The sequence below is a fragment of the Arvicanthis niloticus genome, chromosome 1 (assembly GCF_011762505.2).
Source record: "Arvicanthis niloticus isolate mArvNil1 chromosome 1, mArvNil1.pat.X, whole genome shotgun sequence".
Lineage (NCBI taxonomy): Eukaryota > Metazoa > Chordata > Mammalia > Rodentia > Muridae > Arvicanthis > Arvicanthis niloticus.
Window position 1 is genome coordinate 90300825 of NC_047658.1, and position 17882 is coordinate 90318706.

At 39.9% G+C, this 17882-nt stretch overlaps 1 protein-coding gene across 4 annotated transcripts in view; it reads left to right on the forward strand.

The window, feature by feature from the left end:
* Rbbp6 (RB binding protein 6, ubiquitin ligase) overlaps positions 1-13593 on the forward strand; it is a 30760-nt gene extending 17167 nt beyond the window's left edge. For 2 of the 4 annotated variants that reach the window (XM_076942188.1, XM_034486789.2), the window contains 11 exons: positions 338-510; positions 1498-1601; positions 1713-2050; positions 3631-3727; positions 3871-3949; positions 4053-4107; positions 6107-6175; positions 7940-8302; positions 8594-8695; positions 9524-11272; positions 11622-13593. In XM_076942188.1, the coding sequence (XP_076798303.1) occupies positions 338-510; positions 1498-1601; positions 1713-2050; positions 3631-3727; positions 3871-3949; positions 4053-4107; positions 6107-6175; positions 7940-8302; positions 8594-8695; positions 9524-11272; positions 11622-13179 (4687 nt within the window). In that variant the 3' untranslated portion in view covers positions 13180-13593. The remainder of the gene's footprint in view (positions 1-337; positions 511-1497; positions 1602-1712; positions 2051-3630; positions 3728-3870; positions 3950-4052; positions 4108-6106; positions 6176-7939; positions 8303-8593; positions 8696-9523; positions 11273-11621) is intronic. The other 2 variants (XM_076942190.1, XM_034486799.2) reach the window with 1 other exon arrangement.
* Positions 13594-17882: the final 4289 nt, after the last annotated feature.

Consider the following 17882-nt stretch of genomic DNA (forward strand, 5'->3'; position numbering starts at 1 on the left):
AATTGTGACTTAGAGTACTCTCCTAGTTCAAACTCTGTCTGGCACATAGAAATTGTAGTAGCCTAACTCATACCCTGGCCTTTACTTCCTAGAGTTAGCATACTAAGATCCTTTTAGTTTCTTTTAAGTGTTTCTTTACTTTTGTTTAATTATTTGTATTTCTGTTTTGTGTCTGTGTAGTATAGATATAACTGCCCTCTAACATTGCAAGACAAGTTTGTGTAAACACAGTCAATGTACTGAAATTATGTCTTCCTTTTATGATATAGTGTACTGAGCATAGAGCATGAGTACTTTACCTTCTGACAATCGTAAATGCCCACACTGTCTTTTACAGAGAGGCCTATGCAATTGGGAAGAAAGAGAAACCACCCTTCTTACCAGAGGAACCATCATCATCTTCAGAAGAAGATGATCCTATCCCAGACGAGCTCTTGTGCCTCATCTGCAAAGACATTATGACTGATGCCGTTGTCATTCCCTGCTGTGGAAACAGTTACTGTGATGAATGTAAGAGATTGGGAACCCTTGTAAAGATGTGTCCTTCACGGTTGGGTGAATGATTGATTTTTGTTTTTGTTTTTTTTTAATATAACTGGTCTCTTTTGCCTTTGTTAATTTACTTATTTTTTAACTTAAGTTGGCCTTCAATTTAATGTCTGTCCTGATCTTTATCATTACTTTTTAACAAGTCCCTTAGATAGTGTGAGTGTGTGTGTGGGGGGGGGAGGGAGTGGAGAGATTGCTTTGCCTGCCTGTATGTCTCTGTACTGTGTGTGTGTGTCTGGTGACTTGGAAGCCACAGAGCAGGATATGAGATACCTTAGAACTAGAGTTAGAAACTGTGAGCTGCCATGTAGGTGCTGGAAACTGAACCCCAGTCTTCTGTAAAAGTAGTAAGTGCTCTTAACTACTGACCCCATTTAGTTTTTTGTTTTGTTTTTTTTAATGCCCAGTTTTTGTTAAGCCATTTTAAAAACTAAAGGCATGTAAAATGTTTGTTACTCTTTTCTAGACTTTTTTTGTATAATATTTTGATTGCTAGATAAAGATGAATATTTGTTAATGCATTTTCTGTCTGTTCAAACATTTGTTTGAGGTCCATATATGGTGGCGTGTTTTTCTTTAACTCAAACACTTGGAGGTAGAGGCAGGAAGAAATAAATCTGTGAGTTCAAGGCCAGCCTGGGTAATATAGTGAGATCTTGTCTCAAAAAAACATATTTGGGTCCGGAGAGATAGCTCATCTATTAAATGTTGGCTGCTCTTTCACTGGACCTGAGTTAGTTCCCAGTACCACATAGCAGCTCACAATCATCTTTAAGTCCAGTTCCAGAGGGTCAGGCCCTTATTCTCATCAGTAAAGCTACTTTCCTTTGTTTGTTTGCTTGCTTTCGAGACAGTCTTATGATTAGGCCTGGAGGGTGTCATTAATTCATTATGTCAATACCAAGTTGCTACTGTGCCAGCTCATGTTTGACATCTTATCATACATAGGTATAAGAACAGCACTCCTGGAGTCAGATGAACATACATGTCCAACATGTCATCAGAATGATGTTTCTCCTGATGCTTTAATTGCCAACAAGTTTTTACGACAGGTAGCTTTTGTATTCTTTGACACAAAAGTATCTTTAGCATTTTTACTGATTGAGCCCATTTAAATGACTGATACATTACATATTCTGCATTTTTATGTTTGGTGTTTATAGGCTGTTAATAACTTTAAAAATGAAACTGGCTATACAAAAAGACTACGAAAACAGTTACCTCCACCCCCACCCCCAATACCAGCACCAAGACCACTCATTCAGCGGAACCTGCAGCCTCTGATGAGATCTCCCATATCAAGACAGCAGGATCCTCTGATGATTCCAGTGACATCTTCCTCAGCTCACCCAACTCCATCTATATCTTCATTAACTTCAAATCCATCTTCTTTGGCCCCTTCTGTGCCTGGAAATCCATCTTCTGCCCCAGCTCCAGTACCTGATATAACTGCAACAGTATCTATATCAGTCCATTCAGAAAAATCAGATGGACCCTTTCGGTAAGTCTATATCTCTTATTTTTGGAAACAAACGGGGTCAGTGGTGTAGTTTTTCTTTGATAATAGTTATTATTTTTGAGGTAGAGTCTCACTGTGTAGACCCAAGCTAGCCTCTAAATTCAGTTTTACCTCTGGCTGCCTCTTAGTTGCTAAGTTAAAATTTTTTTTTTTTTTTTTTTTTTTTTTTCCTAATTTTATTATTTTATGTGTATGAGTGTTTTATCTGCATATATGTCTATGTCTGCATTGGCAAAAGGGGGTGTTGGAACCCTTAGTTAGAACTGAGTTACAGACAGTTGATTGTGAGCTATTATGAGTGCTGGGATTCAAACCTGGGTCCTCTAGAAGAGCAAGTAATACTCTTAACCACTGATCTATCTCTCCAGCTCCTAAAGTATTACCTTCTTTAATGGACCTCTGTGCTTATTAAAATACTAAATTTCAGCCTAGCAGTGGCGCCATATGCCTTCAGTCCCAGGACTCAGGAAGAAAAGGCAGGAGGACTTCTGAGTTCCAGAACAGCCAGGGCTTCACAGAAAAATCCTATCTAGAAAGACCAAAGGGGCCTGAAGGCAGGGGGAGAAAGAATAAATTGTGGTGACCTCCTGAAACCATCAGTGGATTTTGTAGTCCACTAACACATGCATTCTCTTAACAATTATAGCCAGCTTTGGGACTGGAGAGATGGCTCAGTTCTCAGTTCAATTCCAGCAACCACACTCAAACCATCTATTGTGATCACGATTGGATGCCCTTTTCTGGCATGCAGGGGTACATACAGATAGATAGAGCATCTATTTACATAAAATAAATAAATCTTTGAAAAAAAAATCAGCTAACTTTTAAAAAACAGGTGTCAGGTCCTGTTTCATATATACTGAAAGAAAAATTTAAAGGTGAAATCTTTACATATATAAGATAGTAAAGGAAATAAATAACAAAGAATTCTCTTAGAGCAGTGGTTGGTTCTTAACCTGTGGGTTGAAACCTCTTTGGAAGTTGACTGACCCTTTCACAGGGGTTGCTTAAGACCATTGGAGAACACAGATATTTACATTATGATTCATAACGGAAGCAAAATTACACTTAGGAAGTAGTAACAAATAATACATGGTTGGAGGGCACAACATGAAGAACCATATTAAAGGGTAGCAGTATTTTGAAGTTTTATATTTCTGCATTTATTTTTCTATCATATATATTCTATGTAGCATTTTCAGGCAATTCCATCTTTTTTTTTAGTGTGTATGCAGGAATGTGGTGGCCCCAGCTATGTGGGTAGAGATAGAGGACAACTGCAAGGACTCAGTTCTCTAGTGCCATCTTGTAGGAGCTGAGGACCGAAATTTCTGTTGTTGGGCCTGCATGTGATGCCTCCTACTAAAGCATCTCACTGGCCCCACCTGCTATTCGTAAAGAGCTTTTTACAAGCCCAGACCTTTGACTTTCCTTTGATATGAGCATCATCACTAACTCACAGTGCTGGTTATGGATATAATAGATAAGCAGTATTACTGATTGTTGTCATTTTACTCATTATCCACTATGGTGACATTTTCTTATGTTACATTGTTTTCTAGGGATTCTGATAATAAATTATTACCAGCTGCCGCCCTTGCATCGGAACATTCAAAGGGAGCCTCATCAATTGCTATTACTGCTCTTATGGAAGAAAAGGTAGATATTACTGCCATTAAAATCTAGGGCTTTTTGTTTGTTTGTTTGTTTTGTTTTTTACAGATATACATTTTTTTTTAAATTTTTGCTTTGACTTTTTAAAACTTTATTCCTGTCTTATGTGTGTGTGATTACTCCTAAAGGGTTACCAGGTGCCAGTCCTTGGAACTCCATCTTTATTGGGACAGTCATTATTACATGGACAGTTGATCCCTACAACTGGTGAGTAAAATTAATTTTGATTTGGATCTTTTTTCCCTTTAGGAAATAATTAACATTGACTTTCTTACTCATTGTTTTTGTTTTGTCTTGTTTTGTTTATAAGGTCCAGTAAGAATAAATGCTGCTCGTCCAGGTGGTGGCCGACCAGGTTGGGAACAGTAAGTACATGTTCAAAATAACCTTAGATACTTGCCTTTGAACTAAAACATGGCAACTTCAAATTAGACAGGCTCTTGCTGAATGCTTTTTATTGTAAACTGCTTTAAATATGCCAGATTTGTATAGTTTTTTTGTCACAAATTCATATTAGTATATTGAATTATTTTCTGAAACTAATGATATTTTAAAGACTTGGTTCAAGACACTGACATTTATTCAAGAGAAAATGTACACATAACTCTGTGTATGGTGTGTATGTTACTAGGAATTGAGTGCAGGGCTTCAGCACAGGGAATACTTCACCGTGGGACATATTCTGCCCTGGAGCTTTGCCCTAGCCCATCACTTTTGACTCCCCAAAGTTACTCAGTCTATTGACTGACCTTCCCCTAGTAACATAGTTGATTGACTCCTTCTATGTTTTATATATGGTGAAGAAGGTGTAACCAGTTGAGCAAAGGCAAACTGTATCTACAGATCAGCGGCTGTCTTAGGTAAATACTTTGTAGGGCTTCTCAGCAGGAGCTGCCTTCACAGTCACAGTGGCACTCTATGCATAATGATTAATTTTATCCAGTTTTGATCTAATACTACATTTTCTTGACTGGATGGTGCTGTGTATAGTCTGTGAAATTCGATAAATTTTAACTTTATATAAAGTTAGATGTTTTATGGTTTAAAAAACAATAAAATAGACTTTTAGTCACATTTTATGTATTCACAACACCCATAATTCTTTCAGTACTTTTATGCTATCTGATATGTCTACACATATTTCCAATTTCTATCTGAAAATCTCAAAAAAAAAAAAAAAAAAAAAAGTCCACATTAAGTGGGGCTTATGAACTTTAAACCAATTTCAGAGGTCACTTCGTAATTCTTTTCCAAAACAGTGAAATACAAACTTTTAAGTCCTTTTCTGCCTTTAGAACATTTGGATCTTGTAAGGACCTCAAATTAGTAAGTTGATCCCATATTTAAGTTTTTCAGATTCTTAACTTTCCTAAACAATTGAACTCTTTTCTGTCTTAATTTGAATGATCAAAATTCAATTTAGTAAATAAATACATCGTAAGATTAGTGTCCGCCACACAAAGTTCCTCATTTTCTCCTGACTTGTTAGTAGTTACTAAAATCTACAGGAAGTGATTTTTCTGACCTGACACAAACTACATTGATGTCTGTAGGATGCTTTATGGCATTAGAAATGATTAGATTTGGCCTGGAGAGATGGCTAAGTAACTAAGAGCACTTCATCATCCAAAGGACCTGGGTTTGGTTCCCAGCACCCACATCAATCTCTAACTCAGCTCCAGGGTATTGAATGCTCTCTTCTGAAACACTGCAGCTGCCATTGCATGTACCTGGTACACAGACATACATGTAGTCAAAATACTCGTGCACATACATTTAAGTGTCTTTTAAATTAATATTCTGATTTATGAAGATATATCTAAATTTTGTTTTCTTTCGTTTGAAAAGATAAACCAGATTTCTTATAGAGGAAGTAGACTGATGAGAGACTAGAATATATCATTAGAAAGCATATGAAATTTAGAGACAGGTGTACCTGTGTTTGCATGTAGAGATAGACATACTGGAGTTGGCATTTGTTTACTGGGTACAGGACTGTGAGTTTGTTTCTGTTCAACCTTTATCTTCTCTTTTTTTACACTCAAAAAGTATTCTACTTAAGCATATAAAGTAAAGGGCTCTTTTCTAAACACATAAGTTTTTATATGTGTACAATGCTCATGAAAATACAGAAAATACTCTGTATCAAGACTACATTATCCTTAAAGTTATTGTAAGTAAATAAAATATTTGCTTAGATCTCTTCTGAAATGACATTAAGAGTTTAAGATTAGGAAACTTTTCTAAGCAAGTTAAAATAGGTACTTTAAAAGTGTGTGCACTGATAAGTTGTAATGTAATAATGATACGTTATACCTAAGACAAATACTCAGGTTTTTTTGGCTTGTTTTAAACCTTTCACAGTTCCAACAAGCTTGGGTACCTAGTTTCTCCACCACAGCAAATTAGAAGAGGAGAAAGAAGCTGTTACAGGTAAGCATGCTAAAACTCTTGGAAAATAACCCTGTAGCACCAGGAAATATACACAGAAAGAGCATAGGAGTGGTGAGGAAGGAGACGGCATTTGCTCTCCTTCCTTCTTTTAGTAAGTCTTTAGTAGTTGTCCTTAAGAAATTTGGAAACTGGGAGTTACAGTTCAGTGGTTAGTTTCTTGCCTACCCTATGTAAGGCTCTAGGTTCAATCCCTACCAGACAGAATAAAGTCTCATTTGAAGGTATGTCTACAAAAACTGTTTATTGAGAAGTATAGAGCACACCTGTAATCTCAGTGTTTAGGAGGCAGAGGCAAGAAGATTGTGAGTTGGAAACTAGTTTGCGTGACTTAACAAGACCTGTCTGGGGAAGGAAGGGAGGGAACATAGAAAACATAAATTACATTTTGGTATGTATGCTCACGTGTATTTGAGAATACATGCTTACAGAGGCCCAAGAAGGATGTCAGATACCCTGCTCTGTCATTGCTTACTCTAGAGAAAAGGTAGCTCACTAAAACTGGAGCTAGACTGGTGGACAGCAAGCCCCAGTAATCTGCCTGTCTCTGCCCCCACAACACTGGGGTTAAATGTAGGCATGCGTGACCAGGCCTGGCTTTTTATATTGGTGCTGGGGGTTTGGGCTCTGTTCCTTGCACTTGTGCAAGCACCCTTACCTACTCACTGAGCCATCTCCTTAGCCCCTCAGACTCTGTTCTTTGTATTCCTTCCACTGATTACTTGGTCTGTATTGGTGCATGGCAAGATTCAGGTTATGAAAGTTAGCCAGCTTAGTTTCCAGATGGAAAAAACTTGTTTCTTTGTCTCAGTCTTTCCCTGCCTTCTCTTTTCCAAAAGAAAAGACCAGGAGATCTGTCTTAAAGCCTAGGTTTTATATGGTGATAGTTATTTAAATCAGGATGCAGAAACTTCCGAACTTGATAAAGGCTATGACTGATCTTCTAGTGGGCCACTCAGAATTGCTAATCTCATGACAGATTGCATTAAACAAAGGGGATGTGTACTAAATCGTGGCTCTGGTTTTGAGCAGACAAGTCTGAACACCTCCTGCTGCCTTACATACCATTTGCCCGTTACATCCATTAGTTTAGCAAAAGCACTCAAATTCTTTGAAAGGATTCAGGCATTTTAGCACTGTTATTTCTGTTTAACCTTTTTTGGGGAAAATGTTCCTGTCTTCAGTTTTGATTACAAATACTGGAATTAGTATGATTCTGTTTTGTTTGGTTTCACCCACTTCCTCCAAAAGGAAGTTAGAGTGTTTTTTGTTAATGTAAACATGGAGTCTAGAAAAGCATCTGGGAGAGAACTAGGTTACAGCCATGTTAACCTGTCACTTCCTTCAAAATATGTTTCCTGTTGGTTGATAAAGGCCCTAAAAATTAGAATCTTGGAGCTGGAAAGATAGTTTAGTGGTTAAGCGCACTGGCTACTCTTGCAGAGGGTACAGGATTTTAAAATACAGTTATTGAGAAGTTTTTGTTTTTAGCCAATTTCTTGGTTATTGACCCAAGCGGGTCTTAGACTTAAAAGTGATTGTCCAGCTGACTGTAGACCTGCATCACCATACCTGTCCTGTAGGGCTGATGTGTACAAATACATCCTAATTGCATTTGTACTGAAATAGGTGACTCTACTCCAGTTTTTGCACTTTGGAAAATAATTATAAACAGAAAAAGAAAGCCTCATTTGTCTCAGATGAGTTTAATGTAAAGGTATAATACGTTGGAATTTATCTCTCCAGAAGTATAAACCGTGGGCGACACCACAGCGAACGATCACAGAGGACTCAAGGCCCATCACTACCAGCAACTCCAGTCTTTGTGCCTGTTCCACCACCTCCTTTGTATCCGCCTCCTCCCCATACACTTCCTCTTCCTCCAGGTGTACCTCCCCCACAGTTTTCTCCTCAGTTTCCTCCTGGCCAGCCTCCACCAGCAGGATATAGTGTCCCTCCTCCAGGGTTTCCACCAGCTCCTGCCAATATATCAACACCTTGGGTATCGTCAGGAGTGCAGACTGCCCATTCAAATACCATCCCTACAACACAAGCACCTCCTTTGTCCAGGGAAGAGTTCTATAGAGAGCAACGACGACTAAAGGAAGAGTGAGTATTTTAGTTTAGAATTATCATACACTTTTTTTCATTTTCTGATATAACATTAAATAGGTATTTTGGAAACATTTTCCAGTGTTTCCAGTTAGTAAAGAAAATTCACCTAAAATTTAAACCAAAGCCATACAAGCAACTTCCTCAGGGATACCTAGTTATTCATAGTTTTAAAGTAGAAAACTAATGGCAATTTCATTCATTTCATTCATGATCTAATTACATTTGTCTTGTTAGTTTTCTTAAATGGTTTTTGTTAACTTTCACTCTTTAACTTTATTTTACTAGGGAAAAGAAAAAGTCCAAGCTAGATGAGTTTACAAATGATTTTGCTAAGGAATTGATGGAATACAAAAAGATTCAAAAGGAGCGTAGGCGCTCATTTTCCAGGTTAGTGTTTTGCAAGCCTTCACAACAGAATTACAAATGGGACTTTGAATATCCAGGGATTACCTATGGATATAAATAACATTGCACTTATGAGATTTTTCTGATTCGGTCTAGTTTTATAGAATGGAGGAGATATAGCTTATTCCCCAATATGTCCATTAAAATAATCTCAGTGTAAATTCTATTGTGTAGAACTAGCATTTATGGGGACTAAGTTGTCCTTGTCCCTTGAAGTTATTCATAACATGAAATAAATGGGAAATGTTTATGGAAGGAAAGACATAGGGGGCTAGCCAGAGAATCTTCTGAGGGCCTTTGCCATAAGGCTACAGCTTCTTGCTGTAACATTAACCTGTGCGATTTAAAAAGTAGTGGCAGAATACGCCTTACTGTATTATTAGAAAAGAAAAACAAATTATGGAAGTTCCCTGGAAGTTTGTTTAAAGACTTTGTTTTTTAGACTTAACACTTAAAATGTGGTTCCTTTTTAAGCTAGACCATTGGCTAGTGTAAGATAAAAAATAGATTCTTACCGAAATAATCAGATAGGAAGTGAAATTTAAATTTAATTGGCATTTGTTTGATGTTAATAGCTCATAAAACTCACGGTACATTAATGCACTCCACTCTGATGTCAGGCCTTGGCTTTTGTTTTGTACTAAGTGACTTGTGTACTTTATTCCATTCCAGTAGAGGTCGCTGCACCTCTTTAATCATCTAAGACGAAACTTGATGCAAAGAAAGATAAAACCGTGAGAAAAGAATACTAGACTGTCTGTTTTTACTTTGTGTATATTTCTCAACCATCAACTGTGCTTTTGTTTTTAGGTCTAAATCTCCCTATAGTGGGTCATCGTATTCAAGAAGTTCATACACTTACTCAAAGTCAAGGTCTGGCTCAACACGTTCACGCTCTTACTCTCGGTCCTTCAGCCGCTCACACTCTCGCTCCTATTCACGATCGCCCCCATACCCCAGGAGAGGCAGAGGCAAGAGCCGCAATTACCGTTCACGGTCCAGGTCTCATGGATACCACCGATCTAGGTCAAGGTCACCTCCCTATAGACGATACCACTCACGGTCGAGATCTCCTCAAGCATTTAGGGGACAGTCTCCCACTAAACGCAATGTACCTCAAGGAGAAACAGAGCGTGAGTATTTTAATAGATACCGAGAAGTTCCACCCCCTTATGACATCAAAGCCTATTATGGGCGGAGTGTCGACTTTAGAGACCCATTTGAGAAAGAACGCTACCGGGAATGGGAGAGGAAATACCGAGAGTGGTATGAGAAGTACTACAAAGGGTACGCAGTGGGAGCGCAGCCTAGACCCTCGGCCAACAGAGAAGACTTTTCTCCAGAGAGACTCTTACCCCTTAATATCAGAAATTCACCCTTCACAAGAGGACGCAGAGAAGACTACGCTGCTGGACAAAGTCATAGAAATAGAAATCTAGGTGGCAACTATCCAGAAAAGCTTTCAACAAGAGACAGTCACAATCCAAAAGATAATCCAAAATCGAAAGAGAAGGAGAGTGAGACTGTTCCAGGAGATGGCAAAGGAAACAAGCATAAGAAGCACAGGAAACGAAGAAAGGGGGAAGAGAGTGAGAGCTTCCTGAACCCAGAGCTACTGGAGACTTCTAGGAAACCCAGGGAATCATCAGGGATTGATGAGACTAAGGCAGATACACTGTTCGTTCTCCCGAGCAGAGACGATGCTACACCTGTTAGGGATGAGCCAATGGATGCAGAATCGATCACTTTCAAGTCAGTGTCTGAAAAAGACAAGAGAGAAAAGGATAAGCCAAAAGTAAAAAGTGACAAGACCAAACGGAAAAGTGACGGGTCTGCTACAGCCAAGAAAGACAATGTTTTAAAACCTTCTAAAGGAGCCCAAGAAAAGGTAGACGGAGACCGTGAAAAATCTCCCCGGTCTGAACCTCCACTCAAAAAAGCCAAAGAGGAGGCTACAAAGATTGACTCAGTAAAACCTTCCTCATCTCAGAAAGATGAGAAGGTCACTGGAACCCCTAGGAAAGCCCACTCTAAATCTGCAAAAGAACACCAGGACACCAAGCCAGTCAAGGAGGAGAAGGTGAAAAAGGACTGTTCCAAAGACATCAAGTCAGAAAAGCCAGCCAGTAAGGACGAGAAGGCCAAGAAGCCTGAGAAAAATAAACTACTTGATAGCAAGGGAGAGAAACGGAAGAGAAAAACTGAAGAAAAGAGTGTAGATAAAGATTTTGAGTCTTCAGTGAAAATCTCTAAAGTAGAAGGAGCAGAAATAGTGAAACCATCACCAAAGCGGAAAATGGAAGGTGATGTTGAAAAGCTGGAAAGGACCCCAGAAAAAGACAAGATTGCATCATCAACTACCCCAGCTAAAAAAATCAAACTCAACAGAGAAACTGGAAAAAAAATTGGAAATGCAGAAAACACATCTACTACAAAAGAACCCTCTGAAAAATTGGAGTCATCATCTAGCAAAATCAAACAGGAAAAAGTCAAGGGAAAGGCCAAACGAAAAGTAGCTGGGACTGAAGGCTCCAGCTCCACGCTTGTGGACTATACCAGGTATGGGGGCTGAGGTCGGGGGTTGGGGAGTGGGGGTGAAAGCAGCAAGTGTCCTTTCTGGGAAATGATGTCCTTTGGTCTTATACATGTATGTAACTTATGTTCTTAAGAGTCTGCATCATGGGATTAGACAGATGAGCCTGGTTGCAGTATTGTTTCAAGTCGGGGAGAGGCAAACCACATTGGTTTTTATAGTTTGATCATGTGTGTCTTTCTTAGGGCAGAATAATTTAACTTTTTAAAGCTAAAAAAAAAATCCTATTTAAAGCTAGCTCTTTAAAAATTTACTTACCAATGTTTTATTAGTAGTAAACTTTTTATTAATTAAAAGTATATTCATTTGTTTTAGTACAAGCTCAACTGGAGGCAGTCCTGTGAGAAAATCTGAAGAAAAGACAGATACAAAGAGAACAGTCATTAAAACTATGGAGGAATATAATAATGATAATACAGCTCCTGCTGAAGATGTTATAATTATGATTCAGGTTCCTCAGTCCAAATGGGATAAAGATGACTTTGAATCTGAAGAAGAAGATGTTAAAGCCACACAGCCTATACAGAGTGTAGGGAAACCATCTAGTATTATAAAAAATGTTACTACTAAGCCATCAGCTACAGTTAAGTACACTGAGAAAGAAAGTGAGCAGTCTGAGAAAATTCAGAAGCTTACCAAGGAGGTGAGCCATGAGCTGATGCAGCATGAGCTCAGGGGCTCAAAGGGCTCTGCGTCCAGTGAGAAGGGGAGAGCCAAAGACCGGGATCACTCAGGGTCAGAGAAGGACAACCCTGACAAGAGGAAGAGCAATGCCCAGCCAGACAAGGAGAGCACTGTGGACCGCCTGAGTGAACAAGGACATTTTAAGAATCTCTCTCAATCTTCCAAAGAGACCAGGACTTCAGAGAAGCATGAGTCTGTTCGTGGTTCCTCAAATAAAGACTTCACTCCTGGTAGAGACAAGAAAATGGACTATGACAGCAGAGATTATTCCAGTTCCAAACGAAGAGACGAGAGAAGTGAATTAGCAAGAAGAAAAGACTCTCCTCCTCGGAGTAAAGATTCTTTATCTGGACAGAAAAGTAAGCTGAGGGAGGAGAGAGATTTACCTAAAAAGGGGGCAGAGTTGAAAAAAAGTAATTCTAGCCCCCCAAGAGACAAAAAGCCTCATGATCATAAAGCCTCCTACGAAACTAAACGCCCATGTGAAGAGACAAAGTCTGTAGATAAAAACTCTGGGAAGGAACGGGAGAAGCATGTTGCTGAAGCTAGAAACGGGAAAGAGTCCAGTATCAGCAAATTGCCATATATACCTAATGCACCAGACCCTCCCATTGAGAAGGAGCCGGTTCCTGGGCAGATTGAGAAGAACACCATCAAGCCAAAACCCCAGTCAAGTCATTCCTCTAGGCTTTCCTCTGATCTAACTAGAGAGACTGATGAGGCTGCCTTTGAACCAGACTATAACGAGAGTGACAGTGAGAGTAATGTGTCTGTGAAGGAAGACGCTGTTGCCAGTATCTCCAAGGACTTGAAAGAGAAAACAACAGAGAAAGCAAAAGAGAGCTTGAATGTAACAGCAGCCAGCCAGCCAGCTGCAGACAGGAGCCAGAGCCAAAGTAGCCCCAGTGTTAGTCCAAGTAGAAGTCATAGCCCTTCTGGTAGCCAGACCCGAAGCCACAGCAGCAGTGCCAGCTCAGCAGGAAGCCAAGACAGCAAAAAGAAGAAGAAAAAGAAAGACAAAAAAAAGCACAAGAAGCATAAAAAGCACAAGAAGCATAAGAAGCACGCAGGCGCGGATGGCGAGGTGGAGAAGAGCCAGAAACACAAACACAAGAAGAAGAAGGCGAAAAAGAACAAAGATAAGGAGAAGGAGAAAGATGACCAAAAAGTGAAATCTGTCACTGTGTGAAGGACGGATGTTTTAATTGACTTAATGACTAAGTCATCTGTATTAAATTCTGTTATAATGTAAAGAGATTCCAGCCTTGTAAATAAGGAATGGAAGACCCTGTGCTGCACTTAAAAGTATTTGCTGCTTGATTATTTCATTTTTACATCAGAGCTTTATAACGAACTTTTGTACAGAATTGTGAGTTGTGACCATGGAACATGAGAGGTTTTGCTAGGGCCTATTATTTTTAACCACCATTAATTAGTTGGGGTGGAGTTTACTGTACTGTGAAATTTTCACATTTGAATTTTTTTAATTGCCTGGCAAATGCTGATATCAGTTCAAAAATATCAGCAGAATGATTTGCTGAACTCATTACAGCCCCGTTATGTCACTTTTTGATTACAATAAAAGTTTTCAGTAAACTTTTCACTTGTTGAAAATGTATATTATTTAAAGACAGTAGTGTCTCATTTCTTCTCTTTCCAAGTTCCTTCAAGCCTGTAAGTCAAGCTGAATAGACAAAATTCTAAACATTAAAATGTATTTCAGAGGGGCTGGTGGAAGATCTTTGTTTCTAGTAATTAGAACTTAGGTTTCTAAAAAGGAGGGCAGGGTGCTTAACTCCCAGTGATGAGGAATTGGACTTTTCTAGCTTTTCCTAGTTTTCTTAGAATTCTGCTAGGTCAATATTAAATTCCTTGATGAAACAGAATCCACTTAAGTGGTGTGGTTGTGTCTGTCCTCTGCCCGCTAACAAAAGCAAGTAGTGTGGTCCTCGTCCCCTTCACTACTGTGTCTGTCTGGAGCTCAGTGAAGGCACTCAAGGACTTAGGGACAGGTTAAGTGGTTTTAGAGAACCTGGCATGAATAGGGTCTGTCACAGTCTAAGGTTAAACTGCTAGTCTGCTGTTCTGAGGTGCTGTGCAGGAGCCAAGGACTTTGGTAGTAGAAGCAAAAGGAAGGTGTGTCTAGCAGCAAGGTGCTTGGAGTGTTTGGTGCTCCATATAATTGCTGGTTCTCAGTTTTGAGTCAAGACGCTTGAATGTGGTGTTTAAGGTAACATTTACCATTTAAAATTCAAAGTGATAACACCCTCCCCTCTTTTTCTTTCTATTTTAAAGTGTGTGTGTCCATGGAGGGAGAGGAGAGCATTGGAGCCCTCTGTAACCAGCTGGAGTCACAGGTAGTTGTGAGCTGCCTCATGTGGATGTTGGGAACCAAATTCAGGTCCTATGCAAGAGCAACAAGCACTTGTCACCACTGAGCCAAAGTAACACGAGTGCTACAGGTGCTACAGGAAGTCATCGAGAGATGCTGCCTTTGAGCCAGATCAGCTTTTGCTGTGACAGCTCAGCTCTGCCCTGATGCCAAGCACACACACCTGCTGTCAGCGCTAAGCTGTCCTGACCACTCATGCCCACGTTCATCATACCCCCACTTTTACTTTGAGGTCATCCAGCAAGATTATACTCTTAATTCCTACTGATCAGATCTAGAAGTCAATCCCGTTTCCCCATGGACTAAAGATCTGGTGCACAGAACTGTCCAATCTTACCTGGTTACTCACAATATTGGGCTCATTCTTGAAGCTCACCGGCCTTCACCTTAATTGCAGCTCCACCCCTATGACAGGTTCCTGGTTACTGATCATCTACCTCAAAGTGTTGTTCTTTGCAAGTAAGAGCAGTTTCCCAGCTTTGTCTCTTGTTAGTGTTTGAGCTTAGTTTCTTTCATTAATTTTTTTTTTTTTTTGTAAACTATAGATTTGTTATGCCAACAGCCACAGAACCTGTGCCTGCCCCCTTCCCCATCTAACCCGCAAACTACCTGTATGCTGAATGTTGTTTAACAGAAACATGCAAAGGCTAGAGACATGGCTCAGTGACTTAAGTGCTTCCACAAGCCTGAGGACTTGAGTTTGAATCCCTAGAGCCCAAGTAAGCCTGGATGCTGCATGTGCGTTTGTGTCTCCAGTGTTCTACAGTGAGGTGCCACAAACGGACACTGACTCATGGGGGAAGGGCCAGCCCCAGGGTTGCCCTTTAATGACATAGATGCTCTGGTACATTGTGTACCCACTTCCATAAAGATACATGATACAGATTTTTTTAGTGTATGAATGTAGCGTTTGGAGGATAACTTGAAATACTACTCAATAAAAGGGTTTTGTTTTGTTCTAATTCCTATTTGTTAGGCACTGCCAGGTCCTTTATACTTTAACCATTAAAAGTACCCATGGCCCTTCACGGTACATGTGGGGTTTTCCAACCTCAGGCATTAATGCTAGTTTCTGATTGGGGTTGTGGGTAGAACCCACATGGTAGAAAAGAACAACTCAAGTTCTCTGACCTTCACTGTGTCCCCTTTGCTCATGCATGTCCACAGACACTCACATATAGATAAGATGTAATAAAAATTATAAAGGATCTTTAAGAACACCACAAATTATAGGTGCCAGGGTTTTGTTCTTATGACTGAATGTGCTGTGCACAGTAAATAGTACTTAATCTTTATTGGTTGAACTCTTTATTGATGGACACTTAAGAATCTTTTATTTTCTTCTTTTTCTTTTTTAGCTATTTCTGAATAGTGTTACAATGAAAGAGTTTTGTTTTACAAATTGGTTTAATTCCCTTTGGATTTATACACCAAATGGGTTTACAGGTATATGTCGACACATCTGGCTAATTACTTTTGGGATGGAGTTGCCACGTTGCCTGGCCTGGCCCTGCACTCCTTGGTTCAAGATCTCTTCCCACTCACCCACCTTCATGTCTCCTCTCTGAGTAGTAGTGAGTAATTACAGGTGCACAGCGCTGTACCCGCTATGTCATCATCTTGAAACCTTATTTTCCATAATGGGCTGAGCAAACTTATTTCCTGCCAGCAATGTACAAAGACATCCTCTCCAGCAGCTGACCCACTGGCTTAAGTCTGAGACCCTGAGTTCAGACACACAGAAGCCAAGAAAAGCCTGACACAGGAGCACACATTTACAATTCAAGCATTTCTATGATGAGATGGGAGAGAGACAAGAAAATCCCCAGCAGCTCCCGGACATAGGCTCCTGACATGCAGAGAGGTGAACAGCAGGCATACTCAAGGTGGAAGGGGAGGACTGACAATCAAAGTTGTCATCCGAGCTCCACAAGTACTTATGCTAAAATTCCGGAGCTGCTGTGAATGACAACACTGCATGCTAAATACAGGAGAACTGAGATTAGCAGGACTATTAAAGATTTCAAGTTAACACAGTATAAGCAGTTTATCAAAGCATTTCGTCTTTTTATTGAGACATTGCCTCGGGTATCCCAGGGTTGCCTCTGACTCATTGTGTAGCCCAAGAGTGACCTTGAAACTCTGATCTCTGGTCTATGCTGTGCCAACGATCAAACCTGGGGCTTTGGGCTAAGCAAGCCCTCCTCCCCGCAAGCACGTCAGCTTCTCAAGCCACCTCAGTGACCAGCTGTTGACATCTTTAGCATTGTTAAAGATTTTCTAAAAAATGATTATTTCCTTCTGCACTAACTTTATAAAACACTCAATGGAGCTACACAGGTGCCTTGTGCTTGTCATTCCAGAATGTTAGTAGCAGTGAAAGAGAAATGCTACAAGTTCAAGGCCAGCCAGGACTACAGGAATGAGACCCTGAGCCAGGCTTCTAATCCCAGCACTGGAGAGGCAGAGGCAGGTGGATCTCTTGAGTTCAAGGCCAGTTTGGTTTATAGAATGAGTTCCAGGACAGCCAAGACTACATAGAAAAACCCTGTCTTAAAAAACCAAAATAATAAAAATAATATTAAAAAACCAATGGAAAGTAAACAATGATCTTATTAAACCAACATGAATGTTGCTTTTTGCTTGAAATATGACTGACTGGGGCTACAGTGACTGAGGTTACCGTGACTGACTGGGGCTACTGGAAAGATTTAAGCTGGGCCACATGTTTTATCCCATGGCTGAGAGGCAGCTTTCATAGCATTGTGGTCTTGCTCCAGAAGTGGGAGACAAGTAGTCAGAACTGAGTAGAGGGCCCAAAAGTGGGCTTAATGTGAAATTCTCAACTATAAAGCTGTATTGGGTTGTACATCAGCATAAGGACAGATTTTTCTTCAATGTACTTTGAAAAAAAAAAAGTCACAGCCGGGCATGGTGCCTCACGCCTTTAATCCCAGCACATGGGAGGCAGCAGAGGCAAGTAGATTTCTGAATTAGAGGCCAGCCTGGTCTGCTAAAAAGTATATTCCAGGACAGCCAGGGCTACACAGAGAAACACGATCTCTGGAAAAAAAAAAATTTACATGTTCTCATTTTAAGTATTTTTTTTATCCAAAATTTTATTACATGACCCTTGGTGTTGGTCAGTGTTTGCATTTCCAGGATCATCTCATCTTTACTAGTTTAAATATGTTTTCAGACTTGCTAGTCAGCTGAAAACCTAAGCTCTCTATAACTGTCTAGAGACTTTTTTTTAACATAAGGAACATCATATCCTCTTGTCTTTTTCTGTCTCATGTGTCCCAGGCTGGCCTCAAAACACACTATATAGTCCAAGATAACCACAATCTCCTGGTCTTTCTACCTCTACCCATCAAATGCTAGGATTACAGACCTGCAGCACCCTGATTATAGTCTTGGGAATGTAACCAGGGGCTTCATGCATGCCAGGCAAGCAAGCTGCATAGCCAGTTCATCCTTAATATCTTTGATGCTTGCAG